General features: G+C 40.6%; 2 protein-coding genes across 3 annotated transcripts; both read right to left on the bottom strand.

The window, feature by feature from the left end:
• Nucleotides 1-6,992: 6,992 nt before the first annotated feature.
• gpr85 (G protein-coupled receptor 85) lies at nucleotides 6,993-13,076 on the bottom strand. 2 transcript variants are annotated; one of them, XM_067490518.1, is made up of 2 exons: nucleotides 11,363-13,076; nucleotides 6,993-10,052 (listed from the first exon to the last, which is right to left on the bottom strand). In XM_067490518.1, exon 2 carries the CDS (start codon nucleotides 9,886-9,888, stop codon nucleotides 8,755-8,757), a length of 1,134 nt encoding a protein of 377 aa, XP_067346619.1. In that variant the 5' UTR covers nucleotides 9,889-10,052; nucleotides 11,363-13,076; the 3' UTR covers nucleotides 6,993-8,754. The 2 variants fall into 2 exon arrangements, with proteins under 2 accessions (XP_067346619.1, XP_067346618.1); XM_067490517.1 differs by lacking the exon at nucleotides 11,363-13,076 and adding an exon at nucleotides 11,019-11,270.
• Nucleotides 13,077-13,230: 154 nt separating this feature from the next.
• Nucleotides 13,231-14,000, bottom strand: LOC137106756 (small integral membrane protein 30-like). Its single transcript, XM_067490520.1, has one exon. It carries the CDS (start codon nucleotides 13,921-13,923, stop codon nucleotides 13,735-13,737), a length of 189 nt encoding a protein of 62 aa, XP_067346621.1. The 5' UTR covers nucleotides 13,924-14,000; the 3' UTR covers nucleotides 13,231-13,734.
• Between the last annotated feature and the right edge of the window lie 213 nt (nucleotides 14,001-14,213).

Raw genomic sequence — 14,213 nt, 5'->3', positions numbered from 1 at the left:
TGCAAATAATGTTTGATTTATTACAACAGGTTATTGTTATAATTAGCACAAAAAGATGAATCACCCTTTTTCCATACCAGATAACAAAAAACAAGTCGGGTCTATTCTAATACTGCAAATGGTATTAAATGTAGAACAAGCAAAAATGTCCATCTTAACAAGCTATTTTCTCCTGAATTCAGAGCCCAAACTTCGCCGGTAGGATGATGTAAGTGTTTTTGAATAATTTGGCGTTTCCAAGGCAACTTAATTTAGCAGATTTTCCTGGAGGTAATCAGCCTTCTATCCAGGAAAACTCTTCAAAGAAGTGACACTGCATTGCAAACATGATAATGAGGTTGATACTGTAGAGCCACTGCTGCTAAAAGCACTAAATACATGTATATACACTGAATCTACATATATTTGTATATGGATATAGCAACAAATAGGCAGCAAAGGTGAATGTGACACAGCTGTCAGTTAACTCAAGTATCATCAATCAGCTCTCCCATCAAGGCTGCTGGAGAAATTACATCTTAGGCCAAGTATGTGGTTATACCATCACATTGATGTTGCTAAACAAATGAAGCATTAATGCAGCCAGGTTTAAATTCTCAGGTTAGAGAACCCTGCTTGTCACCTTCTCAAGACGGCTTTTCAGCCACACCAGTGATCATAAGTGTTACCTGTCAATCCTCTATGTAAAATAGTGAAATACAAACTCATGAAGCATAACTCATTCCCACTCTATCATTGTCTAAGAATGAAGAGAGACAAAGAGTTCTTTTTCTTCTCGTTCGCCTCGCTTTGGTTCTAATACAATAAACAGCAGAGAGGAGGAGGATAAGGAGGAGGAGGAGGAGGAGGCGAGAGCTCGCTAGGCCGAGACTTTGTGAGCGTGACGGGCCTGACTCACGAGAATGAGATGTTTCCAAAAATACAGGAGGGAGGGGAGACAGAGAGACAGAGAGAAAGACTGAGAGAGAGAGAATGTGCTGAACAGGCTGAAACACAAGAAAACGAGTGGATTAACTCCCTCCTTTATCCCCCCCCTCCCCCTACCCCATTTTTTTTCCAAAAGCTGTTGGATTCATCACAAAACATGTCGAATTAGTGGAAACAAATCGCCTGTAAGAACACTTCCCTCAGTTGTAACGATGTAAACATTTGATAAATAAAAAGCTAACGATGGCATCCTCAGAGCCACCTTATTAAAAGCTACAAAGAAGGATTCAACATTTCAAAACAGAATTCAAATATTATTTCTACATTAAATTCAGCTGTGTACTATTTATTTTCTTTGCTCCTTTGGTGTCAGATGAGCCAGACAGTGAGCAGATGTAAACAGTTGCTTGCATGTAGTAAATAGACACCATAATGTACATGTTTGGCTTTCATCGTGACAGATTGCCCCCTGCAAATGCAACACTACGGGAATATGGTCGTCTCAGCCTCCTCGCTGCGAACTCTAATACTCTGAAAGCCCCTATAAGCCACATAGCAGCTTCTGAATATTTTAGTCTGTTAGGAAAATGTTTGCACTGCCTGCTAGTTTCGTTAGTTGTATCCCCCAAGCTCAGTCCAATTTGAGTGCGATAAAAGTGGAATAAAAGAACAACCCAGCTCATTGGTGGAGAAACAATTTTACCACCAGCAACAACAAAAATCGTCACCGCACTCTATTGAATTTCCATGTGACCTAAATTCTTCTTCTCCTTTCTGATGACTACTCTAGGTACGTCATGCAGATTTCCTCATTTCAGACTTTGGGTGCATATGTGTATGTGTGTGTGTGTGTGTGTGTGTGTGTGTGTCACTTGGTGGATTAGATGATTATCTCAGCACCCTCGCTCAGACAGACAGAAAGCAAGAGACCACTTGGCTCCTGGATTGGTGTGCCCGTCCCAAAGACATCCAAATAACAATCGCACTTATTTGGACGTCGACAACAATAGAAAAAGGATGATAAGGATGAGGATTCTGATCATTTGCCCTACACAACATGGAATCACCATCAGCCCTCGGACAGCACAGCAGGGTATCATGGGAACCTTTAATCTAGCATGAAAGACACGAGTAATCCTTGTTGGAGGATTACTCTCTACCAGTATTCTCTCTTTGCATATTCCAACTTTGGTTTACATGTGCTTAAGTACTAACCCACCGATCTAGTTGTGACTCCATCAGTCATCCAAAGTCTTAGCAGCACAGTGCACATGCTCAACACAAACATGAGGGTTTAAAAGTAAAGAAACAGCACCTATGTAAGCTTACATCCTGACCTGTACTCTGAACAGACTGCAGCTGCAGTTTTTGCTGCTGGAGTCATCCATTCCAGAGCGTGACGACATTATGCTAAGCCGTTTACATTCCCATGAACATCTCAATCCTTCAGGGTTTGTTCTGCACAACAAAATGATTACAATGTATCTAGACATATCGAAGCATAAAACACTGTGGATGCCTTTTCATTTCTGTGCAGCCATGATGAACCAGGAGTAACAACAATCATTTGAAACATCTTCTAATCCTGTATGTGCCCTGCAGCTTTATCACAACGACGCCTTGTGAGGGTGGAACAACAGAACAGCAACAGTGTAGAATTCTTATTAAAAGTGGTAAAAGAGAAGGTTGATACTATGCTTATATCTGGATGGTACAGGGAATACGTGGGTGGAGTGAGCAGCTTAGCTTAGCATAAAGACTGTGAACAGGTGGAAAGATACAGCCTGGGTCAGATCAAAGGTTAAGCAAAAGCACTTCTATAGCTCACCGTTATTACGTTATTCTACTGTTTCCTAGCGAAGAACAGTAGCTAGGTAACCACTGGTGAATAAAGGAAGTTACTGGTTCTAGCCAAGAAATCAACTGGCTGTTAAATGGCAAGTATATTTTTTCCGCTTAGTTTTTTTTAAAGAATCAAGCAAAAATGAGCAATAGAATAGTATTATCTTTGACTGAACAGCCCTTTGATTCATGTCTTTTGCTAAGCAAAGCTATGCACCTGCTTGTTTTTTTTCCGTTAGGAAGGGAGAAAATAAGCATTATTTTCCTAAATGTCAAACAATCCCTTCAAATCAAAATGTGCAGTCCCAGAAATTTGTTTTGCGTTGCATTTGTTTGCGTTCTACACAAAAGTGCTCAGACGTGATAAAGATGATGACCAGCCTCCATTAAAGTACCACTTCTCAAACATGGCATCATTCATTCAAGCTACCAGTAACATTAAATGCACAGAATATGTGAGGGAAGCTGTGATACTTTCTAGTGCATACAGGTGTGCTGCCAAAAATAAAACTAAGTCCTACTTCTTCTAGCAGATTTCTAGAGAAATGATCCCACCACTAAATCTCACATTACAGGAGAGGAAAAAAAATACTGTTTAAATATGCAGGACGGAACCTTTGAAGCTCCGTCCGCAATTTAATCAGTTAATATTTAAAGCAGGGATATTCTTTATATAAGGTATTTGCATGATGGGCTGCAGGACTCAGGAGGGGACTGCTGGAAATGAAGACATGAAGACTGGAATATTATGTGGAGGAATCTTCATCCACTTGCACATTTTTTTAACAGGCATCCCAATAATCATTAGTATTCAGAGGCCTGCAATGCCTATAATAGCTTGTCAGACAATACATGCAGCAACATGTTTCTCCCCCAGGGCTATGCCCCCCCCCCCGGAATCAAAATCATCTTTATGTTCTGTTTTATTGAACCTTTTCTCCACCTGCATCTGTCCTTAATGTCATCTTTTCCCTCATTAACTGGGTTACATATTGTCAGACAATGTAATGGATCTTCTGCTTTACACATTTAGATTCAGATTTCGTTTACATGACCTGCAAGTGAGCTAAATGTATGTTGTTTCAGCTGCTGCATGGATTTCTTTCCCAGAACCAGCTTTCTATTTCTAACATCATCTCAGATGTTTTAGCAACAGCCATGGCCTCTGGTTATTTTACCTGATAACTCTGGAAAATGACAGACATTTATTCCTAAAAGAAACAGCAGTTTATAAATGGACAGACAGCAGGATGGAATTAAACTATAACAGCAGCAAAAACAGACAAAAAAAGTGAAATTACAACGAACATCTACGCATCATGTTATCATTAATTTAACCATTAACAATTTGCCATGGAACATTAGCCAACAAGCTGCAAAAGAATCATAGGGAGAACAACTGCAGCTCTGGGCTTTGTGACTGTTAACCATGAACTTTGCAGCAGCCTCCACAGACTGTTTTGACACAAACTGACAGAGGATTGATCTGTGTGTGAGGACAAACACAAATGCATTAAAACCTGCAAACTCCACACATGAGGTCACAAATGCACAACTTTATATACCAAAAACAACAAGAAGAAGAAAATAATTCGGCCAAACATCCTGCGGAAAACCCCACAAAAATGATTGTGAGCAAATGTCATTTCACAAAACAAAATGAATGCCCTGGAGAAATTATGCAAAGCATATTGAACCATTATATTTCCAGGTCTGTTCACAAGCGGTCACACAATCAAACAAATATGTACGGTGATGCCAAGGCAGAAAGCAATTCTTCCTTCTTCCTGATTAGCTTGTCAGAAGATTGAGTCGTCCACTCCATTCCATTTAAGGCAGCTTTCTATATTTAAGTGCTTCTCGGCACAGACCCTCACTGCACTTTAATTAAGGTTTGGTGTGCATTATACAAATAGAAAATGCTTAAGAGGGCAGAAAAGCTTACATTAGATGAGCTTTTATACCCCCCCCCCTTTTTTTTTTTAAAGAAAAAAGCCAGTGTTTCTCAGCAACAGATGGTATTTACTCAAATTATAGACAGCAAATGATGGCTAGGTTGAGATGCTTTTTTTCAGGGCCCATTGGCAGTCCATTAGAAACAGAGACTGTGTGCGTGAATCCACCGAGATACAAGGGGAGTGACACAGAATTAGGGGTGGTGGTGTTATTCATTGGCAGCCAAAATCCAATAGAAAAGTCTTCTGATCGTTAAATGAAAAGTATCTCGAGGAAAAGCCCTATAATTGCCTCCGAAAAATGATCCATCTTTTCTTTTTTTCATGATCTAAATACCAGTGCAAAGAACTGATCCCCGTCAGATGGTACAGTAGACTACACCATGCTAATTGCTTTGATTATCAACAATATGTTTCTCAGAAGAGGCGTTACCTCGGAGGGAAAAAAAAAGAGTTCAATGTGGGAACTTGTCTGCCAGAATGCAGCACTTTCAAGCTGACTATCCCTGCCTCTCATCTTGTCTCAGATGTGGAGAGAAACAGAATTACTGGGGCATTCAAATGAACAGGCGAGGAAATGGGCCAGTGCTCAAATGTGACACCATTTGTGATTTGCATATGCTGAATGAAGCTAAAATATACATAAGTGAGATGTTCACTTTTGCTTGGGTCTCAAGTAGCACAGCTTCAGCCCCAGTTTAAATCCCACAAAATGTCATGTATTGTTTTATCAGCAACTGCCTCGTTCATCTGCCCCTCAGTCTTCAGAAGCGATGTTCAGGTTTTAAGGCCAAAAAGCAAGAAAAAAAATATTATCTTAGGTGACACCAGACGATTTGCTTACAAACACCTTCTAAATTCTCTTAAATTTCAGGGAATGCTTTCAAAACATCGGACTCCTTCTGGCTTAGGAATCGGAATGATCAATGTCCAAAATAAAACAGCAATTGCAAGCCCATAATGAAAATGGATCCCTAATAGGTATTTCTCATCAGTGGAACCTGCAGCACAGCATTCAATTACCTGGAGTGTTTACAAGCCATTTCAGCGTCGTATTTTGTGTTTTCAGACACCTAGGGTGAGGTCATTACTTAGCCGAATGAAATTTAGGGGATAATAAGATAGGGGAACACGTTTTTGGTCAAAAGCAAAAGGCAACACTCATGTCTGAATCATACAAAATTGGCAGTTATTAATCGTGCATTGTTCAGGTCACACTCTATGCTTGGAGATGCACATAATAGCTTTCAAACACTGTCAACATGTTGTAATTACAATCTTTTACAGAGAAATACCACTCAATTTAAGAAAAAAGCATTGCTTAGTCCTGCAGCCTTTGTTAGCCTAGCTTTTAAATGTGTAGAGCTGTTGAATGAAAGGAGCTTTAATGGCTTCGGATTTTTTTTACAGTTCACTTTTAATAAAAAAAAGAAATGGCCATTTGTTATGTTGAAATGAGAAGATGAAGGTGTGGAAGGTTTGAGGTCCATGTAAAAGAGGTATGCATTTGAAACAAAAGCTAAATTTGTTCACATTTTCAAAGCTGTCATTTCCATATTTTCCCATTTCATTTTCATTGCACCAGTGTGACCTTAACAATGGGGGACTGGGACAAACTGCTATGTCATTCGTAGCTACAGGGCTCAATGTGAGGGCATTCATTAATCCAGAGTGGTTTTGCCATTTTTCCACGTGGGAGTTGCATACATTTCATCTGAAATTCAGTGGTATTCCTCTAACATAAAATAAAAAATAAAAAAAACGGCAAGACTGGCTATGCCCAGGGATATACCCATGAAAAGTATTCCCATTAAATGTCAAATACACTTCACATTCAATGACATGGTTTAGCATATATTAGATTTTGACAAAGTGTCCCAAGGACTCAAATGACAGAAAAGATTGTCTTTTAAAAGAGACCCGTTTAAACATTTCATCACTTTCTGTTATAAAAAAGACTGTTGGCACAAACATAAATGGCACATATAAAATTGTAGAAATAACAACCCACATAACAATTTAAATACGAAATATGGACATGATAGCATTTCAGCAGTGGCCTTAAACTAGTGAGCAATCATAAAGTAATGGAGCAGAGATAAATAGTTTAAATCTTTGACCTGCAGAGGAGTGAACATGTTAGCAAAACTGCATGAAACACAAGTTGACACATTTTCGCAGATGTTTTGCAGGTTTTGCAGATGTTTTCCAGTTGTTGGCATGGCCATACAGTGTGATCTCCACCCAATGAGAGGGATAAAAAACAAATTTTGCAAAATGGAAACTTTTTATTTTTCAAAAAGCAACAGATTACACAGTTAACTTTCAGCAAATGCAATCCTAACTGAAACTTTACTCACATTCGGGACTTCAAAATGAAAGACTCACATACTTACACACAATCTATCTATAATATACAAAAAAGAATACATAATAAATATTAAAATGGCCACAAGAGAAAAAAGTAAGTCATTGAAAACAATCAGTAGAGAGCAAATTTAGGGAAAGTAGAAACAAGACAGTGTGCCTTAAATGTCTTTTTTTCCTTTTACATTTTTTACAAATTTGTGCAAGATTTCATACTAAGGCTCTGGTCTTGAAGTGACTGTTGTCTGATGCACACAGCACTCACATTCTGAAACGCACCTACATGCACTCATTCACACACACACACGCACACACGCACAAACACACAGGTGCACACACACTCCCTGTGCTCTGAGCACTCTGTGGGGTGTAGCAAACCATTGCAGAATAAAAATGGGCTGTTGCTCAGTGTATGGCCTGTGATGCTCATGGGAGTGGACCAGCTTTTTAAAAAAATGGACATGCACTTCACGGTGAGGTGAAGAAGAAACAAAACTCCCATCGCATCTAAAAAACTGATTTTTTAGGAGTGAATGAAACAAAAAAAAAACAACCAAGAAACTTGACAATATCATAACCGTTAAGGCAAGAACACCCGGAGTGGCATCAGCAGTACTGTAACAATATGATAGTGTTTAGGTACATGGATATGATGAAACATTTAACTACTTCTTTACTGTCTTTTTTTTAGCACACGGTTGTTCTTAAAAGCAACTTTTTTTTTTTCAAATCCAAACATCATTTCTTTTCTTTTTTTTTCCTATTTTGTGTTTTTTGTAAAAGGTGATAAGAAAATAACAATGCCAGACACTAAGGACATATGGATCGTAAAACTACAAGAAATAATTTCTAGTTTTAAGTTGCAACTTCAAAACCACACATTGTAAATCCCCGTCGTTAAGCCCCCGCCCGGTAAATGAAAAAGATATGACTTACATTAAAACCATTTTATCCTCTTGTGATGGTGTATTCCAACAGTCACCAAGTTTTGCTTTACTTACAGCGATTGTGTAGTCTGTTGCAAATTAAAGCATTCATTGTTTCATTTGGAAAAAAAGAAAAAAAAGTTGTCCTTGCAATGCAATTGGCAACTGTTGACCAAAAAAGCATCTTTACATCTTCTTTTTAGTGCAACTCTTTAAATGTAAAACATTTCCAGTGATTCCTTGAGAGGTATCATTTCTTTGTTTTATGTTCTTTTTTCTTTTTCTTTTCATATTTATGTATTTGACACTCACAGAATAACGCATCTTCAAAATATCCAATACAAGAGGTTTTGTTTTCATTGTTTTGTCAAAGCTTTTTTCTTTTTTTTGTTTTTTTTTTCAACTTTTTGCTTCTCTGCATTGGCATGGCCTTCCACAATGTATGTTTACTAAAACATAAACTCAGGAGGGGATCCAGACCTCCTGTGTATTCCCATTCCCTTCAGCCTCCATGTTTGATACGTTTTATACTCAATCATCCCGGCAGAGCCTCGTGATTGGGAGTCCACCTTCTACATCTGTAAAGAAGGGTTAGTTGAAGGAGGAACAGGAGGAAAACTGGAGGATGAAGGGAGGAAAGAAAGAAAAAGAGATTGCGCTGTACAGTGGGAACGAGCCCAGATCAAGATCAATCAGGGAAATAGAGACACAGATGAGATAAACCCACAGCAAAACCTTCATATAACGCAGTAGGGTTCCCTTGGTAACCTGGATTTTCTGCAGTAGAGGAGTGTGGTGCTGAAGCAGCGCCGAAGCTCCCTGTTGGAGAAGATGCAGATGAAAGGGTTGACCCCAGCCTGGGCAAAGCTCATCCACACGGCTGCTGTCAGGTATCCCCCAGGGACTACAGGGCCCCTTGCAAACACCCGCCAGTAGCAGGCGACCAGATAGGGGCCCCAAAGAGCCAGGAAGAAAAATGTCATGATGTAGAACATCCTACTAATCCTCTTCTCTGTTTTGAATTCATCCAATACCAGTAGACGCCTGCGGCCCGCTGCATTGCTGTTCTGCCGGATGCCTAACAAAGTAGGTGGGGTGGGGCCTCGACCAAATCCGGCCAGCCAGTTGGCCGCGGCCTGCCCGCTGGCACCTGGTCCGTGGAAGGTCCAGTTCTGGCTGACTGCAGGCACGAACTGGACAGGCTTCATTTTTCGACGGTCGTGGACAAAGAAGATGAGCTTGAGGTAAACCAGCTGTGTGGCCAGGAGGATGAGTGCCAGCAGGAGCATGAAGCCCAGTGAATCATTCGCCCTGAAGGAACGGTGCTGGAATGTGCACTGGTCCTCCTCCCGGATAAAGGAATACGTCCCTACATCTAGCACTGGTGGGAACGCCATGGCCACTGACAACGTCCACACCATACAGATGACAGCCAGACAGGTCCAGAAGGTTAGCCTCTTGGTGTAGAAACGGTGATGTGCGATGGCCAGGTAGCGGGTGACGCTGACACAGAAGAGCATGAAAGCTGTGTGGAAACAGGAAAGCACGCCCAGAAAGGCTATAACTTTGCAGGTCAGCGTGCCATAGGTCCAGGCAGATCCATTCTTGACTGAGGTGAAGACAAACGGGAAGCAGATGGCTGAGCGCAGGATATCTGAGGCGCACAGGTCCAGCAGGAAATAGTAGGGCGCTCGATGCAGGCTCTTGTCTTTGACCAGCAGAATGGAGATCAGGAGGTTTCCAACCACACCGACTCCAATAATGAAACCCAGAGAGGTCAGTTTAAGGAACGTGGCGAGAGGAGAGACATTCTGCAAGATGGTGTGGTCCCCTGCATGGCTATAGTTCGCCATAGATGGAGGAGGGATCATAAAGATAGCGGAACAGCTTCAGCCAAGTATCATGATCTAGAGGTGGCAGGGGGAGGTGTTAGATCCATTTGGCGGTGTGCTTTGAAGAGGTTTCCAGGCATATATGCAACCTCTCCTCTAAGGCATCCTTTGTTCCTTTGTCTCATCACACCTTAAAAAAATCCCTGAAAAATATTATCCACCCATCAGCATTCAGTCCCATACAACAGCTGCATTGTTTTATCTGCAGTTACACAATCTAGAATATGATAAGCCATAATTTTCCTCTGCCTCACATGTATTTATTAATTTATTTATTTGCTTTTCAAATTAACATTTAAACTGGCACAGCACAGAGCACTGAATACTTTGTCTACACACAGAAACAGACAGACAGTGATGGAGCTTGATTAGGGTCAAACTAATCTTTTATAACAACATAATTTCACATCATGTAGAATTTCCTGAACAAAAGCACTATGATGGGGGGGGGGGGGGGGGGTGCACAGTCGAGGCTGTTTTAAGAAACGACGCATTTCCCCCCCTGTCTGTCGGAGAGAGGAGAGCTACCCAGAAACAAGAGCTCAGATTGGAATTTTTATGGACATTTTGAGCGCACTGTGAAACATCAAGAGAAAGGCAGTCCAAAATAAGCTCTTCTTGATCACACCCTACACCCTGCAGAACGGAGGACGGCTCTCTGGAGCAGTGGCTGCTTCGACTGAACTCGCCCTGTCTTTATGTATTGTGGAAAAACGACGGAGGGTGCATACATAATAAAGCATCCGTGTTTTGTCTGATTAAAGGTTAACTGGATTACGGGTCTTATGTTAATAGGCAGTGTTCTCATTAGGGCGTTTATTAAGCCTGCCTCAATTTTCTACCTCATCTTTTATGTAACTAATTACAAAGAGATATAGGTACTGTGAAATACTGCCACTACAAACCGCATTTCGACATAATTTTTCTTGTTATTGCGCGGGTGTGATTGAAAGGCAGGGAGGGTTAAATAGGATGGTAATAAGCAACAATAACAACTCTGCTGGTAGAAATATTACAGAGTGATCTATCCAATCTCTGTTTTTGTTGTTTAGAAATTTGCATATAGCTTATGGTCATGTCCAATTTCATTAATATTAGTGTGTACTTACGCGTTTAAATGCGTCCTCCGACTGTCAGTCGAGTGTTTTACGCGCGTTTAAATCCGACTGATTTCTGTTAAAAGTAACAAAATAAAAAAAAAGAACAGCTGTACAAAATAAACGTCCTTGCATCCCAATCAGATGGATAAAGAATAACAGTGTGGCTGATCCGCACGTCCATTACACTAGAATAATTCCCAAGTCCCCGCTATGAATTGCCCAGAATCGCAGCCACCACACAAGACAAGGCCAAAAAAAAAAAAAAAAAAAGACAGCGAGAGAGAGAGAGAGAGAGAGAGAGAGAGAGAAAGAGAGAGAGAGAGAGAGACGATCACAATCGATCAAAATCCTACCTGTTGATAGTCCCAATTCTCATCTCGCAGGAGTATTATTTACATTGCAGAAGTCGGATTTTTGCTGTTTTAAAAAGCCTGATTTGTTGCCTGCCCCCTTTTTTTCGTCAACGGTGAATATCCTACAGTAAACGGAGCCCAGTGCGCATGCGCACTGCATCCCTATTTGCGATCCAAGACGCGTCTCGTCTCTAGATGCAGCAGCAGCAGCAGCAGCTCTGTCTCTCACACGGTAACATCTGTTCAGTGGGGCCGCTACTGACCGGTAATGCGTTACAGTAGTACTTATAAATACCTCTACCGTGTAAACCTAGTGTAAGCGTAGTGGTTTTTTTTAATAACACATTTAGTCACGTATTTAACCAACTGTTAAATCATAATGAAATCTTGTTTAATTCTTTGCCCAATAAGTTCCTAATCGGTTTGTCCTACTTGAGTACAGTAGCTCTCCGTCTGCCTTTTCCCGTGCTCATGCATGTTTCATTTCCACAGAAAGGCCAACCATTATGTACAAAGTGAAGAGTTAAACCGGGCAGCCTAGTTTCACCTCAAGGAAGAATGACTTCTCCTGTGCTGTATATGTATAATTGACAAGCACTTTGCGCACTGTTCTTCATTCTTCCTGAGCACCATGATAAATTCATAGGATTTGATTTCTCAACCATGTATGGAGAGCTGTGATGTCATGTAATGTCACGAGCAGTGTGAACAATGATCAGCCGCATGTGCGCACACACACTGAGACTAAATGCTGCACACATATATAGAATAAAACAGTGACAGGGTGGCTCTGTATCTACTTGGGCTATTTGAAACATGAATTTATTATGATCATGCATGTAGGGAAAGTGTAACTACTGAAAACTAATACTGCTTTTACACAGTTGGGTGCAATGTGAATTGTTCAGATTTCTTTAGTGTAAATCATACATGCTACTTAGCTGCGCTGTGGTCTCCTTTTGGCTCACAGCTCCCCAAATATCACAGACATGGAGACCTATCTGCTGGTAATAACTGCAGTCAGTCACATGAGTTGACAGTAGATTATTAACAAAGATACAGCAGAGACTGGGGGATTAATTTTACTTCAAAAGAAATTAACTAGACTGCCCTCCAGACAAAGCTAAATCAAAGGTGATTTTATGCATGTACTAATATTCTCTAATGAACAATCACTCATGTTGGCACAGTCCTTCTGAATAGTTTGATGTATCATCATCCCAAAGTAAAATAATGATTTTAATCATCAGTTACACAAGGTAATAGAGTTGAACACCTAGTGATTAGTATAGAAATAATGGGTTCTTTCAAGTAATAATTCTTGTAACAACATCAAGTCGAAAACTAATTATAGTTGCTTTAAAAGTGGAAAATATATTTGCTTAAGTTCTGAACACAAGTGGTATTTTGAAGTGTTTGTGACCTAGTTCTACCTTCTTTTTTTTTGTTGTTGTTGTTAAGAGGTTAACACTACACTTTTTACCCTGGACAGTTATCTGGCATTAAGGACTACAGATTCAGATTTTGTTTAAGAACATACACTTCTAAAATGAATTATACATTGCTGAGGATCAAAGCGGTGATTTTCCAGTGACTCCTTACAAACAGCCCTGTCTGTATGCAGCCCATCATCACATTTGACATGCAGCACTTCCATCCTAAATTATTCAGTTTTATTTAACTGTCGTAGGTTGTCGTAAGTGACAAAATGATTCAAACATTCACGAGAAAGCAAAAATTTCTTTTGAGAAATTAGCAAAATCCCCTTTGCCATAATCAACTTGAGACCCCTCAGATTGTGATCTTTTTGGGTGGAGCTAAAGCCCCTATCTGCATTCTACATTCCAAAACAGGAGTTGAGAAGGACATCACATTAGCAGATTTATTCTTCACAAACCAAGGTCACATGTTTCATTAGCAGAAATTGCAACAGCTGCTCCACTCGCCACTTTAACAACACTTGTGATGTTGTGCTTCAAGCAATGGCACTGTGCGGATATAAACACACATGGAAATCACAGTGATCACTCCAAGCACGGAAAATATGCGCGACATTCAGTGCAATCATCCTCAAGAGGCAAAGCTATACTGCAGCAGTCACTTAGTCCAGTTTTTTTTTTTTTTTTTTTTTGTCCTTAATCTCAGAATTGCAACAAACAATAGCTCCTGGTTAGGTACTTCCTGGATGTTTCCTTCCATCTTGTCCCAAACAGTCCACGTGGTTCCCCTCGAGTCTGACGCATTAATAACAATAAGGCACATTTCTCATCAGTTGCTTCGACACAAACATTGTGCCAGAATGTTATCACACAGAGAGGTATTAATGCGGTAGATGGTAACAGGAAGGGACAGGGACACGATCCACGGATCCATCACAGCTGGCCGTTCCGCCTCCGTGCGTACCAGCCGAGGCAGGCGCAGAAACCCACCACGGTCACGACGGTGCCCAGCAGCAGGGCTAAAGCGTCGCCCGCATCGTAAGCCTCTGCCGGGGGAATCAGAGAAAGAAAAATCAGCCACATAATCGCTGCGACATTTGGAAGTTCAACTTTGGGAGCCATGTTGCGCTTTTCCGCTCTTGCTGGTGACTTTCAGGAAGCTGAAGCGCCTGCGTCAAAGTCAGATGACAGCAGCATAACGCTAGAACTTCCTGGTGCGCTCAGCCAATTACAGAAGAGCTTTTTTTCTAACTTGTTTTTTCTCCTAAAAATATTTACTTTGTGTTTAACCACGCATTTGTGCTGTGGCGTAGAAAGATTTGCAGAATTATATATTTTAATTCTGCTTGATTTGTTTTGACAGATCAGATTAAACTACAGAGCAAAGATTAACTACTGCAAAAACTACAGAG

This window comes from Channa argus, chromosome 21, assembly GCF_033026475.1.
Source record: "Channa argus isolate prfri chromosome 21, Channa argus male v1.0, whole genome shotgun sequence".
Lineage (NCBI taxonomy): Eukaryota > Metazoa > Chordata > Actinopteri > Anabantiformes > Channidae > Channa > Channa argus.
The sequence above is the reverse complement of the archived record's forward strand: the minus strand, read 5'-3'. Positions and strand labels throughout refer to the sequence as shown.

Bases quoted from the DNA above. Each gene is read 5' to 3' on its own strand.
- LOC137106756 (XM_067490520.1), bottom strand. From the start codon at position 13,923: ATGGCTCCCAAAGTTGAACTTCCAAATGTCGCAGCGATTATGTGGCTG.
- gpr85 (XM_067490518.1), bottom strand. From the start codon at position 9,888: ATGATCCCTCCTCCATCTATGGCGAACTATAGCCATGCAGGGGACCAC.